The sequence below is a fragment of the Coenobita brevimanus genome, chromosome 52, assembly GCF_032717465.1.
Source record: "Coenobita brevimanus isolate Jiangsu-jjx chromosome 52, ASM3271746v2, whole genome shotgun sequence".
NCBI lineage: Eukaryota > Metazoa > Arthropoda > Malacostraca > Decapoda > Coenobitidae > Coenobita > Coenobita brevimanus.
The window spans coordinates 38274572-38290438 of record NC_137005.1 but is presented as its reverse complement, the minus strand read 5'-3'; the positions used below and the strand labels follow the sequence as shown (position 1 = coordinate 38290438).

The 15867-nt window shown below is 42.5% G+C and overlaps 1 protein-coding gene across 1 annotated transcript in view; it reads left to right on the top strand.

The window, feature by feature from the left end:
- Polr3A (RNA polymerase III subunit A) overlaps positions 1-1061 on the top strand; it is a 50223-nt gene extending 49162 nt beyond the window's left edge. Inside the window, exon 21 of the mRNA XM_080272926.1 lies at positions 712-1061. Coding sequence (XP_080129052.1) covers positions 712-936 — 225 coding nt within the window. The 3' untranslated portion in view covers positions 937-1061. The remainder of the gene's footprint in view (positions 1-711) is intronic.
- Positions 1062-15867: the final 14806 nt, after the last annotated feature.

Sequence of the window (15867 nt, the reverse complement as noted above, 5' to 3'; positions counted from 1 at the left end):
ACTTAAAAACCAAAGAACAAGTCTAACTTGACAGCACTTAGCTCATACCTTTGGCAATTATACCAGACAACTCAGATCACCACCAAAATTTAATGAACTCTTCCTTGGTCCATGACTCACAGATTGACAAAATTTAAGTGAAATCCATTAATACTTTTTTTTTTAATAATCTTGTGAACAAAAAAAAAAACAGTCCTCAACCCCTCTTGAGTTAAAATAAGAGGCTGGATAACTCCGTTGCTGATGCCTGTCCTGGATGCAACACAGTACACCATACTATTAAGAACATTATGGAAGACTGCATTGCAAACAGTCACCTACTTCAGCAACACAACATACACTCCTTGAGAGCTCTGTGGGAAAGCCCGGTCTCAGCAGTGGTCTTGCTTAGGGACCCGGAGCTGTTTGGCCAGACTGCCTAGGGAACAACTACTACTACTGCTACTACAGTCCTGAACCAGGATTCAAACTCAGATCACCACCAACATTTAATCAGTGCTTTCTTGGCCCATGACCCATATATCCATAAAATTTCATTGAAATCCATCTATAGGTTTTTGAGATATCTTGTATGCAAACACACAAACAATCAGACAAACAAGGGTGAATACATAACCTCCTCCAACATTATTGGCGGAGTTTAAAAGGCTCCATATAACAAGGACTTAGTTTAATTGACTATCCCAACAAAGCAACCTATCTTGCCTCCAGTTTGAGAAGACTGCGGACCATCTCTTTGACGCGGCATACCATGGGCAGAGCAACCCCATCAAGGGTGTCAGTGACTGCATCATCATGGGCAAGCCTATGAACATTGGCACAGGCGTATTCAAGCTTCTCCACAGCCACCACCGTGAGGACAACCCCAGGCCACGCACACTGGTCTTTAATCACCCACAGATGCATGTACCCCTCTCTTTAGGAGGATGGTCCTGAGAGTACTGCCTGTGATAGAAATTTTGACTAACCATGATTAACCACTTCAGTCCAATGATGTACTTTTCAGTTTTTTTCTTGATACTTATAGACAGTCCTATTCAGCTTATGAGAGGCTTTTCCAACTGAAGGAGCTGGATGTAGACTTCATTACTCCCTTCCATATGAGAGGCCGTTCCTAAGGTGAATAAAAAACATCTATAGGTAATGAGATTTAACTGCAAAAAGATATCCTCAGTGTGGAGGGATTAGGAGTATTATGTAGGTGTATAATGCTCTGTACAACTTCATCCCTATGATTGTATTGTGATTGGCACAGGAAACCTCATAGTGCCCCTCCCTTAATGATTCATATTCTATCTTTAACCTTACCTTCTCTTGTGGTATAGATAGATATCTGCAAGATAACAACAAACTTTGCGTCAGTAAGATTTAATGTGTAAAATAAATTATTGAGGAAGAGGCATTGCAAAATCTCAGAAGCCAACTTGACATTGGTCCATTGGCTCATATTAAAATCTTGCTCCCCAGTTGAAATTTTTCCAAGATGGTGATCCTTCTGTTTCCGAGAATTCCTCATAAGGAGGTTTGTCATTAAAAATTATATGAACTTGGCTGGATATCATAATGAATATTAGTTGATTGCACTGTTGTTGTGAGATTACGGTAACCAAAGACTGCTAGTATGCATTCAGATGCATACAGAATCACTCATGCCTCACAACCATTTGCAAAGCAGATACTGAAGAATGGTGAAGATACTCAGGTGTCCAGTTACAGTATGAATTCATGCTCAGACATACCAGATGTTGTCATGTAAAGCTAAATAAATGGGCTACAGTTTGTGAAGACAGAAATAATATGGTAACTTCATGACAAAGGCTGGAGTAGTCACTGCAACCCCAGGCTCATCTGGACAGGAAGCCAACACTAGTCATCATCATCCTTCTGGGAGGTGAGGAGGAGTTGAGGGATGTTCCTCACCTGGGCAAGTCCACTCATCCAGGTGAATCGGCACTACCACAGGACGGCATCCCTCTTCAGCACCTGTTGGTTGATGATGGAAATATCCAGTAATTGCAGAACTCTCTCTACAGACCTACAGTACTGTCTTCATCTGTCTACAGTAATGTACCTCTTTTCCTAGATTACACATTATGTGCATTATTTTTGTAAATGTTGGCTTGTCACATTGGAAGAGTCACCACTAACTACCTCAGATGGTGCAGGCATGATTTCAAATCCTTTTTTAAACTCTAGAATTTCTTCAAATTTTTTTTCAAGGCCTAGTCAAGTTGCAGTAGAAGTTCAGCAGAGAAGGGGCTGGGTATCTCACCTTGAGAAGATGCCAAGGGAAGTACACTGAGTAGTAATCTGTAACTGGATCACTGAGTACAAAACAGAAGTGATCAGTGGGAAAAGCTGATATGATTTAAAGACTTACATGAGATGTATTTTGAGTGCATAGCTCTATACATGAACTGTATATCAGTTTGGTTATAATGGCTGAGAAAATTAAGGAGCCCAGGTCTTTCATTCATTTATTTATTTTTTTTTAATTAAATGGATTGGATATTATTATCTTAATTGTTCAGCATCATCACTCTGTTCAGTGCATTCCTCTGCCATGTTCATTCATCTTGCAGTTATCCTTTAAATGTACCATAGGTGAACATACAAGTAACATGATGTCATTTTCTAGAGGGATCTTCAAAATGGGCAGAATGGGAGGGGATTAAAACTGTAACAGAATTTATTCTGATTCTGCCCAGAAAGTATTGAGGTATACTGAATATTTTTTGAATGTACAGTCTGAGTTTGTAGATGGTCTCAGGTGTGTACATGTTACAAATGATGGTATACAGAGCTGACACACTGTTCTCAACCAAAGGCCCATGGTCTAAGTGGCTTTGGAGATTCCTGGCAGTATATTATGTACATTACACTTCGATATCCTGTATGTTATTGATGCAAATTATGTTGATATTAGGACAATTTAAATAAATACTGTACATGCAAGAGAATGATTGGGTGTAATGTGCACAATAGACTGCTAAGGAAGATGTGCTAAAAAGTCTCCATCAGTGTAACACTTAGAATACAGCCCAAAGTAAGAGTTTGCATACTTCTAAGTATGCCTATTTTCCTTGGCACATATCTTGGAGTATAGGTTTGCTGTGTAGCAAAACTTTATGCTACGTTTTAACATTGATGTCGGCCCAGGGTATCATCATTTTCCGTGGTTAATGGTGATAGCCTTTTTATAGGTGCTGGTGAGGAATAGCTCCACATGGTGGCACCAGTATAACTGGACAAATTCACCATGAGATTATCCAGACATCCCTCAGTTCCCTCCATTCCATCCATTGGAGGGTGGTGCACTGTGGGAAAAAGGCAGCCAGCCTGCAGTTCACTGGGTTCATGTCCAGATGAACTTGGGACTACGCCAACAGCAACACCTTTTTTATAGCAGTTCTTCCATATTTGTATGAGTTACTGTACATGCGAAAGAATTTTGTACTTGTCACCATCCTTTGTCTGGAGCACCTTAACATGACAGCATTTGTAAATATGTAAAATAGTTCCTTGGTGTCTTCATTGAATGCTGTTCTTGTAATGAATTAAACCTCTTTTTTTATTTCTGTTTTTTTTTTCATTTCACCTTGATTTCAGTATGCTGGTATTAGTCGTTAATGTGTTTTCAGATTTCAACAAGACCAACATAGCCACTCTGTTGGAATAAATATACACCTTGACAGTGGAATATATGAAGAATATGGTGATGCGGTTGAAGAGTGGGAAGACAGCATTTGTTGATGGGGTATGTGTACAGATATATGTTGGAAATGTGCCAGAAAGTCTGGCTGAAGGAAGTTGTACCAGATAAGTGGAAGATGGCTGTGATTATGCCATTATACAAAGTAGAAGGTACAGTACTGTATTTAAAGTGATTGGTAGGTGGGGGCACTCACCATCCACTCACTCCAGTACTGCTCTCGCGTGTTTGCCCTTTCCTCTCCTCCATCCTTCTTTCCTTCCATCCTCTTCTGTCTTTCTTTCCTGCATTCTTTCCTCGCCCTTCTGCCTAGGGGTGACTTTACACTCCCTCATCCATCTTTCTTTCCTTCATTCTTTCCTCTTCCTTCTGCCTGTGGGTGACTACACTGAGTAACAAGCCAAATGGTTTTCTGTACACCAGGAAACCAATTACTATGCTGGGTGGTAACCATATATCCAAATATTGGCGCGCAGTGGTTTAGTGAGTAATTACAACGCTCCAATTGGATTGAACCGGTGAAGGTTTATATCCAAGGGGTGGTTGGGGATTATTGCTCTCACAATGCCACTCAGGGATGAGTGAGGCTGGTCACTCTCATCTTAAATGTCAGGACCAACTTGCCTAGCCCCGGGCTCCTACACTCCTCATGGGGCAATGTAGGATTGGATGATGAATGAATGTTAACGTGGAATAAGTCTGCAGAATACTGTTCATTTGTTCATTCATTTTTGAAGGCTCCAACATGCTTGCATGTGTCGGCCTTGGTCACCTAATGGTGCCTCTCCATGCTGCTCGATCTCTGACAGCTTCCCTATGCAGTCCCTTATCTCTGAGGTCACACTCAGTTACCTCGTCCCAGGTTTCTTTCAGTCTACCTCTCGCAACACTTCTCACTTTCTACACCTAATTATCATCCCTCATCCTCTTCACATGTCCAAATCATTTCAATCTACCTCTTCTTATCACAACACCAATAAACTCTAGTCTCATCCTACCCCTCAACTCTTCCATCGCAAACCTAGCCCCCCCAGGCATCACGTTAAGGGATGCGCTGCACATCCACCTAATCATTGTCATTTCTGTATGTTTGATCCTGCGAATATCCTCTTCCTTTACTGCCCAAGTCCACTACCATATTGCATTACATTCCTAACACATGCTGCATACAAAGATCCCTTAGCACGGAAGGAGAGCCCTCACAGTGTTAAGAGAGGCAGCAGCTCCCTGAACTTCTTCCAACCACTCCTCACTCTAGCCAGAGCTAGCTCCAGACTGACCCCCAGCACATAACATGTCTCCCAAGTAACAGAACACTTCCACACACTCAAGAGACTCACCAGTCCTTTCACTCCTGACAATCCCCACCTGCTCTCCCCGAAACACTGCACACATGAAATCAGCATTAACTCGCAGTCTACCTCTAATACCACTACATCTCTTATGCACCCACCTTTCACAGACACTGCACAAGATGGAATTTCTTCCCACGCCCTTGTGGCAAAGCGCACGTGGCCACTCACCCTCTTCTTTAACAGTACCCGCCACCAGCCCTAGATACCATAACTTTTGTTTTATCTGCATTTACTCTTAAGCTCTTGTGCCCCATACCATCTCTCCACTTCCTAAATCTTTGCGCCTCCTTCCTTTCATTCCCTGCAATCAACGTAAATCATGATCATCAGCATACATCTCCCACGGGAGTCCATTTCTGTGTGCAAGGTTTTGCTTTTGTTCCGCTTTCTTTATAAAGGCTCCAACATGCATGCATGTGTCAACCTTGGCCACCTAATGACCGCTCTTGACACTGCTCATTATCTGGCAGTCTCCATATTCAGTCCCTTATCCTTGAGAGGTCACACCCTATGACCTCCCAGGTCCACTTTGGCGTGCCTCTCTCTCTCTCTCTCTCTCTCTCTCTCTCTCTCTCTCTCTCTCTCTATATATATATATATATATATATATATATATATATATATATATATATATATATATATATATACTGAAAATAAAATTTGAGAATCTGGTGAGTGATGTGGGTATCAACATACTTTTTTTTTTTTTTTTTTTTTTTTTAGTCTGATAGGAATTATGAAGTACTGTACATATGTGTGTGAAAAGGTTAGCCTGAGAGGTAGGTTTAAATGTGTGGTGCATTTCATTGAGCATGGTGCTGATTAGTTAATCTGTGGTAAATACTGTACTACTGTGAGTGAAATGTGGCTGCAAGCTTATTAATTAGCCACACATCACTCTTACGCAGGAAACATTCGGCCATTAATGGTCACTCGATGATCTTCCGAGTGACTGTACATAGAATGAAAGTCCAAGCTGAGACTCCCACATTCTTAGAGATCTTAAACACACGTTGCAATTTTTTCCCCCAGCGGCATCAAACAAACTATTGGGAAGTAAATAGTTGTTTTTCTCACTTCCAGTCCATCGAAACATCAGCTTTACGATGGCCAACCCTAGTAATGAGATTCCCCAAGAGGAAATATGGAGTCATTTTGATATAGGTATGTATGTATGTTCTCGTATATGGTCCTAGGCTGAAGTATTTGATAAAAGAAGTGCTAAAAGTTTCATTATGTGTGATATGTATTGTCCGAGAGCTTCAACAAAAATACATAAGAAAGAAGAGGGAGCTGTACTTTGTTTTTGTTGATTTGGAGAAAGCCTCTGACATAGTTCCTTGGAAGGAGGTGAAGTGGGCAATGAGAAAGCTTGGGATCAGGGAGTGGCTGGTTAGAATAGTTGTGGCACTGTACAAGGGTGTTTGCACCCAGACGAGAGTGAACAGAGGTCTGAGTGATGAGTTTTCCCTAAACGCTGGTTGCATCAGGGGCCGGTCTTGAGTCCCTTGTTGTTTATTATAGTGACTGAAGCTCTGTCAAGTGACTTCAGAATTGGACTCCCATGGGAGATGTTGTATGCCGATTACTTGGTGTTGACTGCAGAGAATGAGAGATGGAGGAAAGATTTAGGAAGTTGAGAGATGTAATGAGGTACAAGCGTTTGAGGGTAAATGGGGATCAGACAAAACCTACGATGTCTAGGGCTGGTGGCAGTACTGTCAATGCAGGAGTGTGGCCATGAGCAGTTGGCGCAAGGGTGTGGGAAGTAACTCCATCATGTGCAGTGCTTGTGTAAAATGGGTGCATGAGAGATGTAGTGGTATTAGAAGTAGTCTGCGAAATAGTGCTGATTTTGTATATGCAGTGCGTCGGGGAGAACATACAGAGATTGAGAGGCGTAAAAGGACTGATCTTGCTGGTGAGATTCTTGAGTGTGTGGAGGAGTTTTGTTATTTTGGGGACATGTTATGTACTGGAGGTGGGGCTGTTGCCACTCCTGACATTGCGAGAGCTCTCCCTCCATGCTAAGCGATCCATCTTTGCAGCATGTGTTAGGAGTGTAATGTTGATTGTGAGCCCTAAGCAGTAAAGGAAGATGATATTCATAAGCTCAAACATACAGAAAATGATAATTAGATGGATGTGTAGTGCATCCTTAAATGAGAGGCCTGTGGGGTTAAGCAGAAGGATGGGACCTGAATGTATTTATGTTGAGACAAGGAGGGGCAGAATGAGTTTGGGCATATTGAGAAAATAGAAGATGACAACTGAGCGTAGACGGTGAAAGGTGTGAACCTGAGGTTAGGGTTGCAAGGGTCAGACCACAGAAAGATCTAGGACGAGGGTATAGAATGTGATCTCAGGGATAAGGTACTGAATAGGGAGGCTGCCAGAGACCAAGCAGCGTGGAGGGCTGCCAGTAGGTGACCGAGGACAACAAATACAAGCATGTTGGAGCCTTTATAAACTATATGAAATTATTTACTTAGGTACTGTTGCTGGAGAGGGTTGCTTTCATATGATGGTACTAGGTATGAACAGCTCCACTGCCCAGTCATACAACCATTCTCTATTACCCTTCCTATCCCCTAAAAGGAGGATGGTGGACTGCAAAAGAAGGCAGCTTTGGTCTGCAGTCCACCAAGTTCACATTGAGATGAGCCTGTGGTTACAAGTACTACTTCTGTTATTCGGGCACTTTCCTTACCCTTTCAGTACGATTCTTTTTTCATTCAGTTTCGGGGAGATATTTGAAATGGAGGGAAGTTGGCGACTGAGTGGTTAATGAAGTCCGAAGGGATGCCAGTTCACTCCCAGGCTGGGGCAGAACAGTCTGATTATTGGATGTACAGTATGTTAAAACAGACTTCACTTTGTTGGCACAAGACCACCGGTTTGTCATAAACATCCCTCTCCCCCCCCCCCACTGATACCATTATGCCAGTCCTTAACTGAGCATTGTGGGGTGGATATGGATGTGGTTGAGAAGATTAGGAGAAATGCACTGAGGTGGTTTGGACATGTGGAGAGAATGGAGAATGAAAGACTGACTAAGAGGGTGTATGTAGGTGAGGTGGAAGGAGGGAGAGGGAGGGTTAGACCGAGGATGAGGTGGAGGGATGGAGTTGAGAGGCATATGAGGGAGGGGAGAGTGAGTTGGGGGGAGGGTAGTCAAATGGTGGGTGACAGAGCGACTTGGAGGCGTTTTGTCTGCGGCCACTCCTTGTGGGATTAGGGCGTCGGGCTATAGATAGATAGATTAACTGAACAGCTGTAGAATATGGTAGTCAGTATGAATGATGGTTATCGGTGCTCAGGTAGTGACATGATCTATTACAGTACATGGCCCTTGCAGCATGGCAATGGGTTTGAGGGGTTTCAAGCCACCTGCATTGCTTAGTAGAGGTGCAGAGGAATTGGAGACCAGCCCCAGACCCAGTTCCTCAGCCTTGGATCCCCCTACTCAGCACAAAGTCAGCCAGCTTTATCTGTGAAGGTGAGTGCCATACGGTAGCTTGTTGGTTTATGCCTTTTCCAATGTTAATGTCTTATTTGTTTTACCGTTGAATAGTAGGGTATGACTTTCTGGTGCCATAGTTTGTTGTTTTATGCCTTTTCTGATGTTAATGTCACGTGTCTGTTTGGCCATACAAGGATCTTAAGAAATGGGCGGCTCAAGCTGAACCGTGGGCTAACTCATAAGCTGTGTAACTCGGAGGATAATTACATCTAACCCTTAAGCTCAAAATGTACTGTATACACTAAGCTTAATAAAAATGTCTGGCGATGATAAGAAAACAAGGATGTCACTGGATTGAAGGGGTTAAGATGCATTTTCTCTGCAGAATAATGCTGGACAGTGTGATATTGTAAGTTGTAAAGTGTAAAATGGCAGTTGTTGTATATGTAGCTTATTTGAGTTATCCTAGTGTTATTTAGTTCATGTACTGTGTGTATGAGTGAAGATTTATTTTCATTTTATTTTATTTACATATTTATTGTTAAGGAGAAATGTGGCTGAGTTGGTAGAGAGGTGTCCTGCAGTCCTAATGGACCCAGGTTCGAATCCCGGCTGGGTCATTGAACAGTTTAAGGATTCAAATGTCAAAACTTTACTGATCTGCCAGAAGGCTCGCTGACATGTCTTAAAAATACCCCCGCTAATACCAGTACACCAGTCCTGTATGAGACAGCCCTAGCATGTATTCAATATGGACGGTGGGTGTTAGCGCCGAAGCGGTGACATGTCGAGGTGTATGGAATGTAGGAGGACTACTGGGCCTTGAGAGCGGGTTGTGAAGCCTATGCCCAGAGTCGAACACATTAAAAAAAAAAAAAAAAAAAAGTCTCACCTTTGTAAATTCTCATTTCTTATTTCTTGACCCTACCTCATCTCATCTTTAGGTGGGAAACAGGGATGAGATGATCACGATATATATATATATATATATATATATATATATATATATATATATATATATATATATATATATATATATATATATATAAGACAGTACTGCACAGGCTGTACTGTATTACATACCCGGTAAGCTAGATGTTGCAGTGATATATTGCATCATAATTTTTGAAGGTACTGTATTTGTGTTATTTCTGTGTTCACATATACTAGAGTAAGTGCGAAAAATAAAAATCTACATTATTTTCAGAATGCCGTTTTGCATCTTGTAGACCATCTTGTCCCTGATGGTTCCCTTGTTAATGATGTGGCTATTGTTTGTTTTCACTTGACGAAAGTAGGTCACTCCCACAATTAAATTCTGATGTCATGGTTGCATGGAATTCTATGTGCCTTAGTTATGAGGTAAGAATGAGTCTTCTTGGTCACTAGTCAAGTTGTCATATTTATCCTATAGTCTGATTACACGGCCATCAACTAGAGCTGGAACGAGGTTTGGGATCTTTTGTCAGATGGGAATAAGTACACTATAGAGGAATCTGGCTTGGTTATTCCTTTCTTGTCTTGGCTGTCCAACTCATCATCATCCAAGCCTTTGTTACCTGGAGCAGCAGAGGCCTGGGGACAGACTACTCAGTGAGATGCATAAGGCAAGTGTGACCAGAACACATATTCTCGTCGGGTAAGGAGGCTCCCTATAACGGTGTCATAAAGACTTTGTATCATAAAGCAGCGACTTTGTAGTTACTTGTAGAGAAGTATATTTTAGACTTGTGGTCGAGCGGCTTTTATATCTTGTAGTAGTTTCCCCACCAGATGTCATGTAGTGACGGGAGAGGTAAAGAATAGTATGGGACTATTTTTATTTGTCTTGGAAATATTAAACAGGTCTCTCTATGGGAAGAGTATAAGTCCCGGGTAGCTACCTCCCTGTCTCGCTATCTCTCTCTCTTTCTGTTCTAAGGCTAATCTCCGTCTCGACCTCTCTCTAGGGTCGCTTGTCTCCTTCTACCTCTCTCTTTCCTAAAATCTGGTGTAGCAGGGGTGTGTCACGTGTGTTCCTCGTGGATCTTTGTTCACGAGAGGACTGCTGACAGCTAACTGCATCATCTCCTTACTGGCCGCTGTCGTCAGCTTTCCTCAGTGTTAAGAATGTGTAAGCATGTTTAGCACTGCTCGATTCTCGCAGACACAACACCTTCTCAATCATCTGACTCCCTGCTTCTATCTGTCTCTCTATCTATCTATTTATCTATCTATCTATATAATATGTAGTCTTTACCACAACGGCACCTCTTCCTTAATGGTTTATTTTTCGATGTGGATGGTTAAGTGCATACATTTACAAAATACTAAATTTCAGATAGTACAAGGACTGTCAGTACAAAGATTGATGTTAATAACGAAAAATAAGCTGGCCTTATACACGAGTATATGAGACTGACTACAGAGTACAATAAACCAGACAGAATTTATGTAAAGTGAAGTTGTGAAGGGTTGACGTTTGAATAGCTAGTCCAAGATTGTAAATGATAAAATTATACAAGAAGATAATTCCTATTGGTTATGGTTTTTCTAGTAATATTTTAATAATTTCATTGTTGCATGCCATTACTATATCTTACAGTTCAGCATGAGAGTACAAGTAATCCAAGACTATTACAAGCATGGCAATCAGCACAAAACTGATGTAGGACCGAGTTGAGGATAACACTGCGCTCTGAAAAACCCCAATGGTATTTTGTTTTAAATGTTGGCACTGAATAATTATCTCAGCCCCAGACCCCTACACACATGATGATGCAAGACAGGAGTGGATGATGATGATGATGATGATGATGAGGAGGAGGAGGAGGAGGAGGAGGATTGTGATGGTGGTGGCTAATAATGATGATGGTAATAATAGTTGTGGTGGTGGTGGTGGCTAATAGTAATGATGATAATGATAATGATGATGATGGTTAATACTGACGATGAGGTTGGTTGAGTCTGATGATGATGATGAGGAGGAGGAGGAGAATTGTTAAAACTGATGATGGTGATGATGAAAGTACAAATTTTTAATCTGCCAAAATTCATTAACCCGTTTCAGCTCAGTCAATGTTGGCCAAGTTTAGTAATTTTGGAGCGTTGATTTGACTAGTAACCAAGGATACTAATTCATACTAGTAATTTAGGCTCACTGATTTTCACACAACAACTTAGTATTGAACTGACACGTTAATTCCGACTAACAACCAAGGAGATTCATTCCTGTTCCATTTATTTTCATGTAACCACAACCTGGTATTGGAGTGCAGCATTGATTTGACTAATAACCAAGGAGACTCATTCCAAAAGGCTCATTGAATTTCACCAGGCGTCCATTTGGTGCTATGGTTACTACCCAACCTTGTAAATGGGCTGCATTAAAATACTTGGCTCGTCATTCTGTGTCGAGTCAGCTGAAGGTAATACTACATCAAGTGAGTGGATGGTGGCTGCCTCCCCCTCGGATTAAATGGGTTAAAAGTATTATTATTAACTGTTGACATTTTTGTTTTTCTGTTGCTCGAGGGATAGATAGATAGATAAACAGATAGATAACATAGATAGATATAGATAAACAGACAGATAGGCAGACAAATAGATAGATAGATAGATAACTAGCTAAATAGGTAGATAGATAGATGGACATTATAACTAAGTAGACAGGTGGATAGATAGATAGATATAACTAAGTAGATAGACAGGTGGTTAGACAGTTGGGTAAATAGATAGATACGATAACTAAGTAACTAGATAGATGGATAGACGAGGACAGATAGATAAATAGATAGACAGGGAAGGAGGCGGGGTTACTAAACGAAACAGACAGGTTAGGCTAGACACAACGTCCTTAATTGTTGCGTGTGTGTGTGTACTTCACCGGGTCGGTCAGGATCACTTGATGGTCGTGATCGTCAGCTTTTACCCTCCCGGAAGGGAGCTGAGAGCTCATATAGTCCGATCTAAGGGCAAGGCTGTGACCTTCACACACGCACACACCCGTCCCCTTGCTCAAGGGGGACAGTAACCACCCACTTCGTCAGTGAAACTTTTCGCAACCTGAGCGAGGCGCGAACTCCCGTCTGCCAGATGGCAAGCGAGAACGTTACCACTGCACCAGCGAGCGGTGTGTGTGTGTGTGTGTGTGTGTGTGTGTGTGTGTGTGTGTGTGTGTGTGTGTGTGTGTGTGTGTGTGTGTGTGTGTGTGTGAGAGAGAGAGAGAGAGAGAGAGAGAGAGATTGTCGTGGTGCAAACGAACTCATGATTGGGTTACGTATCAGAGAGAGAGAGAGAGAGAGAGAGAGAAGCATTGTAAGAGAAAGATTAGGGATGGCTTAGAAAGGTTGGTAGGGAGGAGGAGGAGGAGGAAGGAAAGGAGAGGAGGAGGGAAGATTGTAGGAGGAGGAAGAGAGGAAGGAGGAGGAGGAGGGAGGGAGGAAGAAGAGGAGGTAAGGTGGTAGGAAAAAGGGAAAGGAGAACTGAAAGAGAGGGAGGGGAGATATTATGCAGGAGGAGGAGGAGGAAGAAAAGGAAGAGGAGGAGGAGAATGAAGAAGAAGAGGAGAAGGAGGAGGAGGTATTATAGAAGAGGAGGAGAAGGTATTGTGGAGGAGGAAGAGGTATTGTGGAGGAGGGAGAGGAGGAGGTATTGTGGAGGAGAGGAGGAGGAGGTATTGTGGAGGCGGAGGTATTGTGGAGGAGGAGATATTGCGGAGGAGGGGAGGAGGAGGCATCGTGGAGGAGGGGAGGAGGAGGTATTGTGGAGGAGGGGGAGGAGAAGGAGGAAGAGAGAGAGAGAGAGAGAGAGAGGGGGGGGGTCGTAGGAATCTCCCAGTCTCTCAAGTCTCAAAACGTCCTTCAGTTCCTTGTCGACGGGTGGCGGGGTGAGGTGTGTCTGGTCCCCCTTACACACACACACACACACACACACACACACACAGCCTTTGGTCTTATGTGTGCACCGTTGACTTAGGGCCATCCTTAAATTTAACTACACTTTCAACTTCGTAAAATTGAAACCATATGGGTAAATATTTCGTAAATCGGAAGAAAATGGCGTTAGCTTGGATCCGACGTCCCATCTAAGCTTCGTTTAAGATCATACTGCATCTTTAACCCTTGGAAAGTGTGATTACGTGGTTAGATATGTGCAAAACCGAAAAAGCCTGTTGCCAACTTTGAAATTTCTCCCAGTCGTGTCATCTGATCTAACCGTCATCGTTTGGAATTCGTTTTGTCGCTGCGTGTGTATTCAGTCCCGTAAAAGTGGGATTATATGGCTAATCATACAGGGTGGTCCGTAAATTGCTCTGCACTAGAACCTCACCTGATATTATGTGTTGCTGGGACGGCCCTGTATGCTGGTGTGGGCGTGTGTGGTAGTGGGAGTGGGAAATTAATAGATGATACAGGATAGACAATGATAACGCTAAGCCGTCTCCGCTAGAAATGAGAAGTCGCCCAGGACAGTGTGGAAGGGTTGTATATCGACCATCCTGTATTTAAAACTCAAGAAACGTCATCGGTTTAAAGATATCATCCTCAGGCAATATCGTTTGGTCTGAAATCTGGCTTCGAATCATTATTTAATCTTCCCGCATCATCGGTGTCTTTTTAGGAACGCGATTATACGGCTGGATCTGTGTAACCGCCTTTTTAAAACCTGTTGCCAGCACAGGAATTTTGTCTTATCCTCAGGCAGTGTTAGTGGGTCTGAAGCTGTGGTCTGAAGTCTGCCCTGTTTACATCTAAGCTTCCGTCATTCTTTCTTCTTTATACGCCTGAAATATATGCCCTGTGAAATTATTGTCTGGTTAGAGTACCTTCTGCTTACATAATCACGTTCCGCCGTTACTTCATTACTGTGCATCTCTGAAAGGGGATGTGCCCGCCTGTCTCTCACTAATGATTTTTTAATGAGGTGCCTTATTCTTATAGGCTTTGGCGTAGACACCCCACACCACATCACACAAAAGCACTTTCTCACACCACACAAATGCACTCTCGCACCACACCACACCAACCACACAACACAAAAGCACTCTCCCAAACCACACCACACAACACAGAACCACTATCATACCTCACCACACCGCACCACACTACACAAAATCACTCTCCCACACCACACCACGTCACACAAAATAATTATCTCACACCGCACCACACAAAAGCACTCACACCACACCACACCACACCACATACACAAGAACATTAACCGATGGGCCCCGAAGCTCCCTCATCTAGTACTTTTCCATTCACAGTCAACAGCAGCCCCAGTAGCGCCCTCAGCTAATAACATTCTAACTTACCCACACTAGTAACAATTTTCAATCTCATCGTCACTCACTTCAGGCGTGGCTGCCAGGCAATTAACAGTAACCATTAGATTTATCATCCCTTCGCTCAAGTTCAGTTGGTGCTGGAGGCTGGGGGACACCTTCCCGTGGTGGCAGTGATATAACTGAGCGTATCTAGTGTCCAGTTATATAAACCTCCTTATCTTCCTCATTCCGCTAGAGAAGGATGGTGGACTGGCGAAGTGCAACTTCAACCTGTAGTCCATGGTGTTCACGTTACAGATGAACCTGAGGGTACTACTACTACTACTACTACCAAGATGTTACCCGCTAACTAGACTTATCATAACCTGAAAGCCGACAAACAAAAACCCATCTCCAGACACACATTATAGCCGAGGGGTCCAATACTGGACTACGAAAAATTCTTATAGCTGAAAAGGTGGTACGAGAAATTGATAACAAGGAAGAGACCTTACTCATCAAAGCACCAATTGTTGTGAAAAAGGAAAATTAAAGTTTCACAGTCAAAGGCAGTGAAATAAAAACAAAAGTTTCGGCAAATCTGATATCTGTGAAGGATCCGAGAACGAACGCGTGACAATCAGTGTGAAGAAGAAGAAAAAAAAAAAAAAAGGCTCAAATGCAAAGTGTAAACAGTGAAATCCAAGAGCAGGAATCGTAATTTATTTTTACTATGACCAAGTGTCAAAAGGAACAGCAGGAAGCGTGTGGTTGGAAGAGTATGATGGCAAATATCATTCCAGAACAGTGAAATCCAAGACAACCCATGAAGCTTGTAGTTGGAAGAGTACCATAGTCCGTTTTCATCTGATGGAACGAGGTCACTAACACAAATATTGTCATGGTTGCATGGGATTCGACGGGCTTTAGCCGGGGTAGAAATGAGTATTTGGTTATTAGTCAAATTAATATGACTACAGCACACGACCAGCGACTGAAATGAAAGGGGTTACGGAGCTTAGTAAAATGTAAACAATCCATATTTTAGTGTCATTTTCAGCAACAAAGTAGGCTAAACATATTTTTGGGT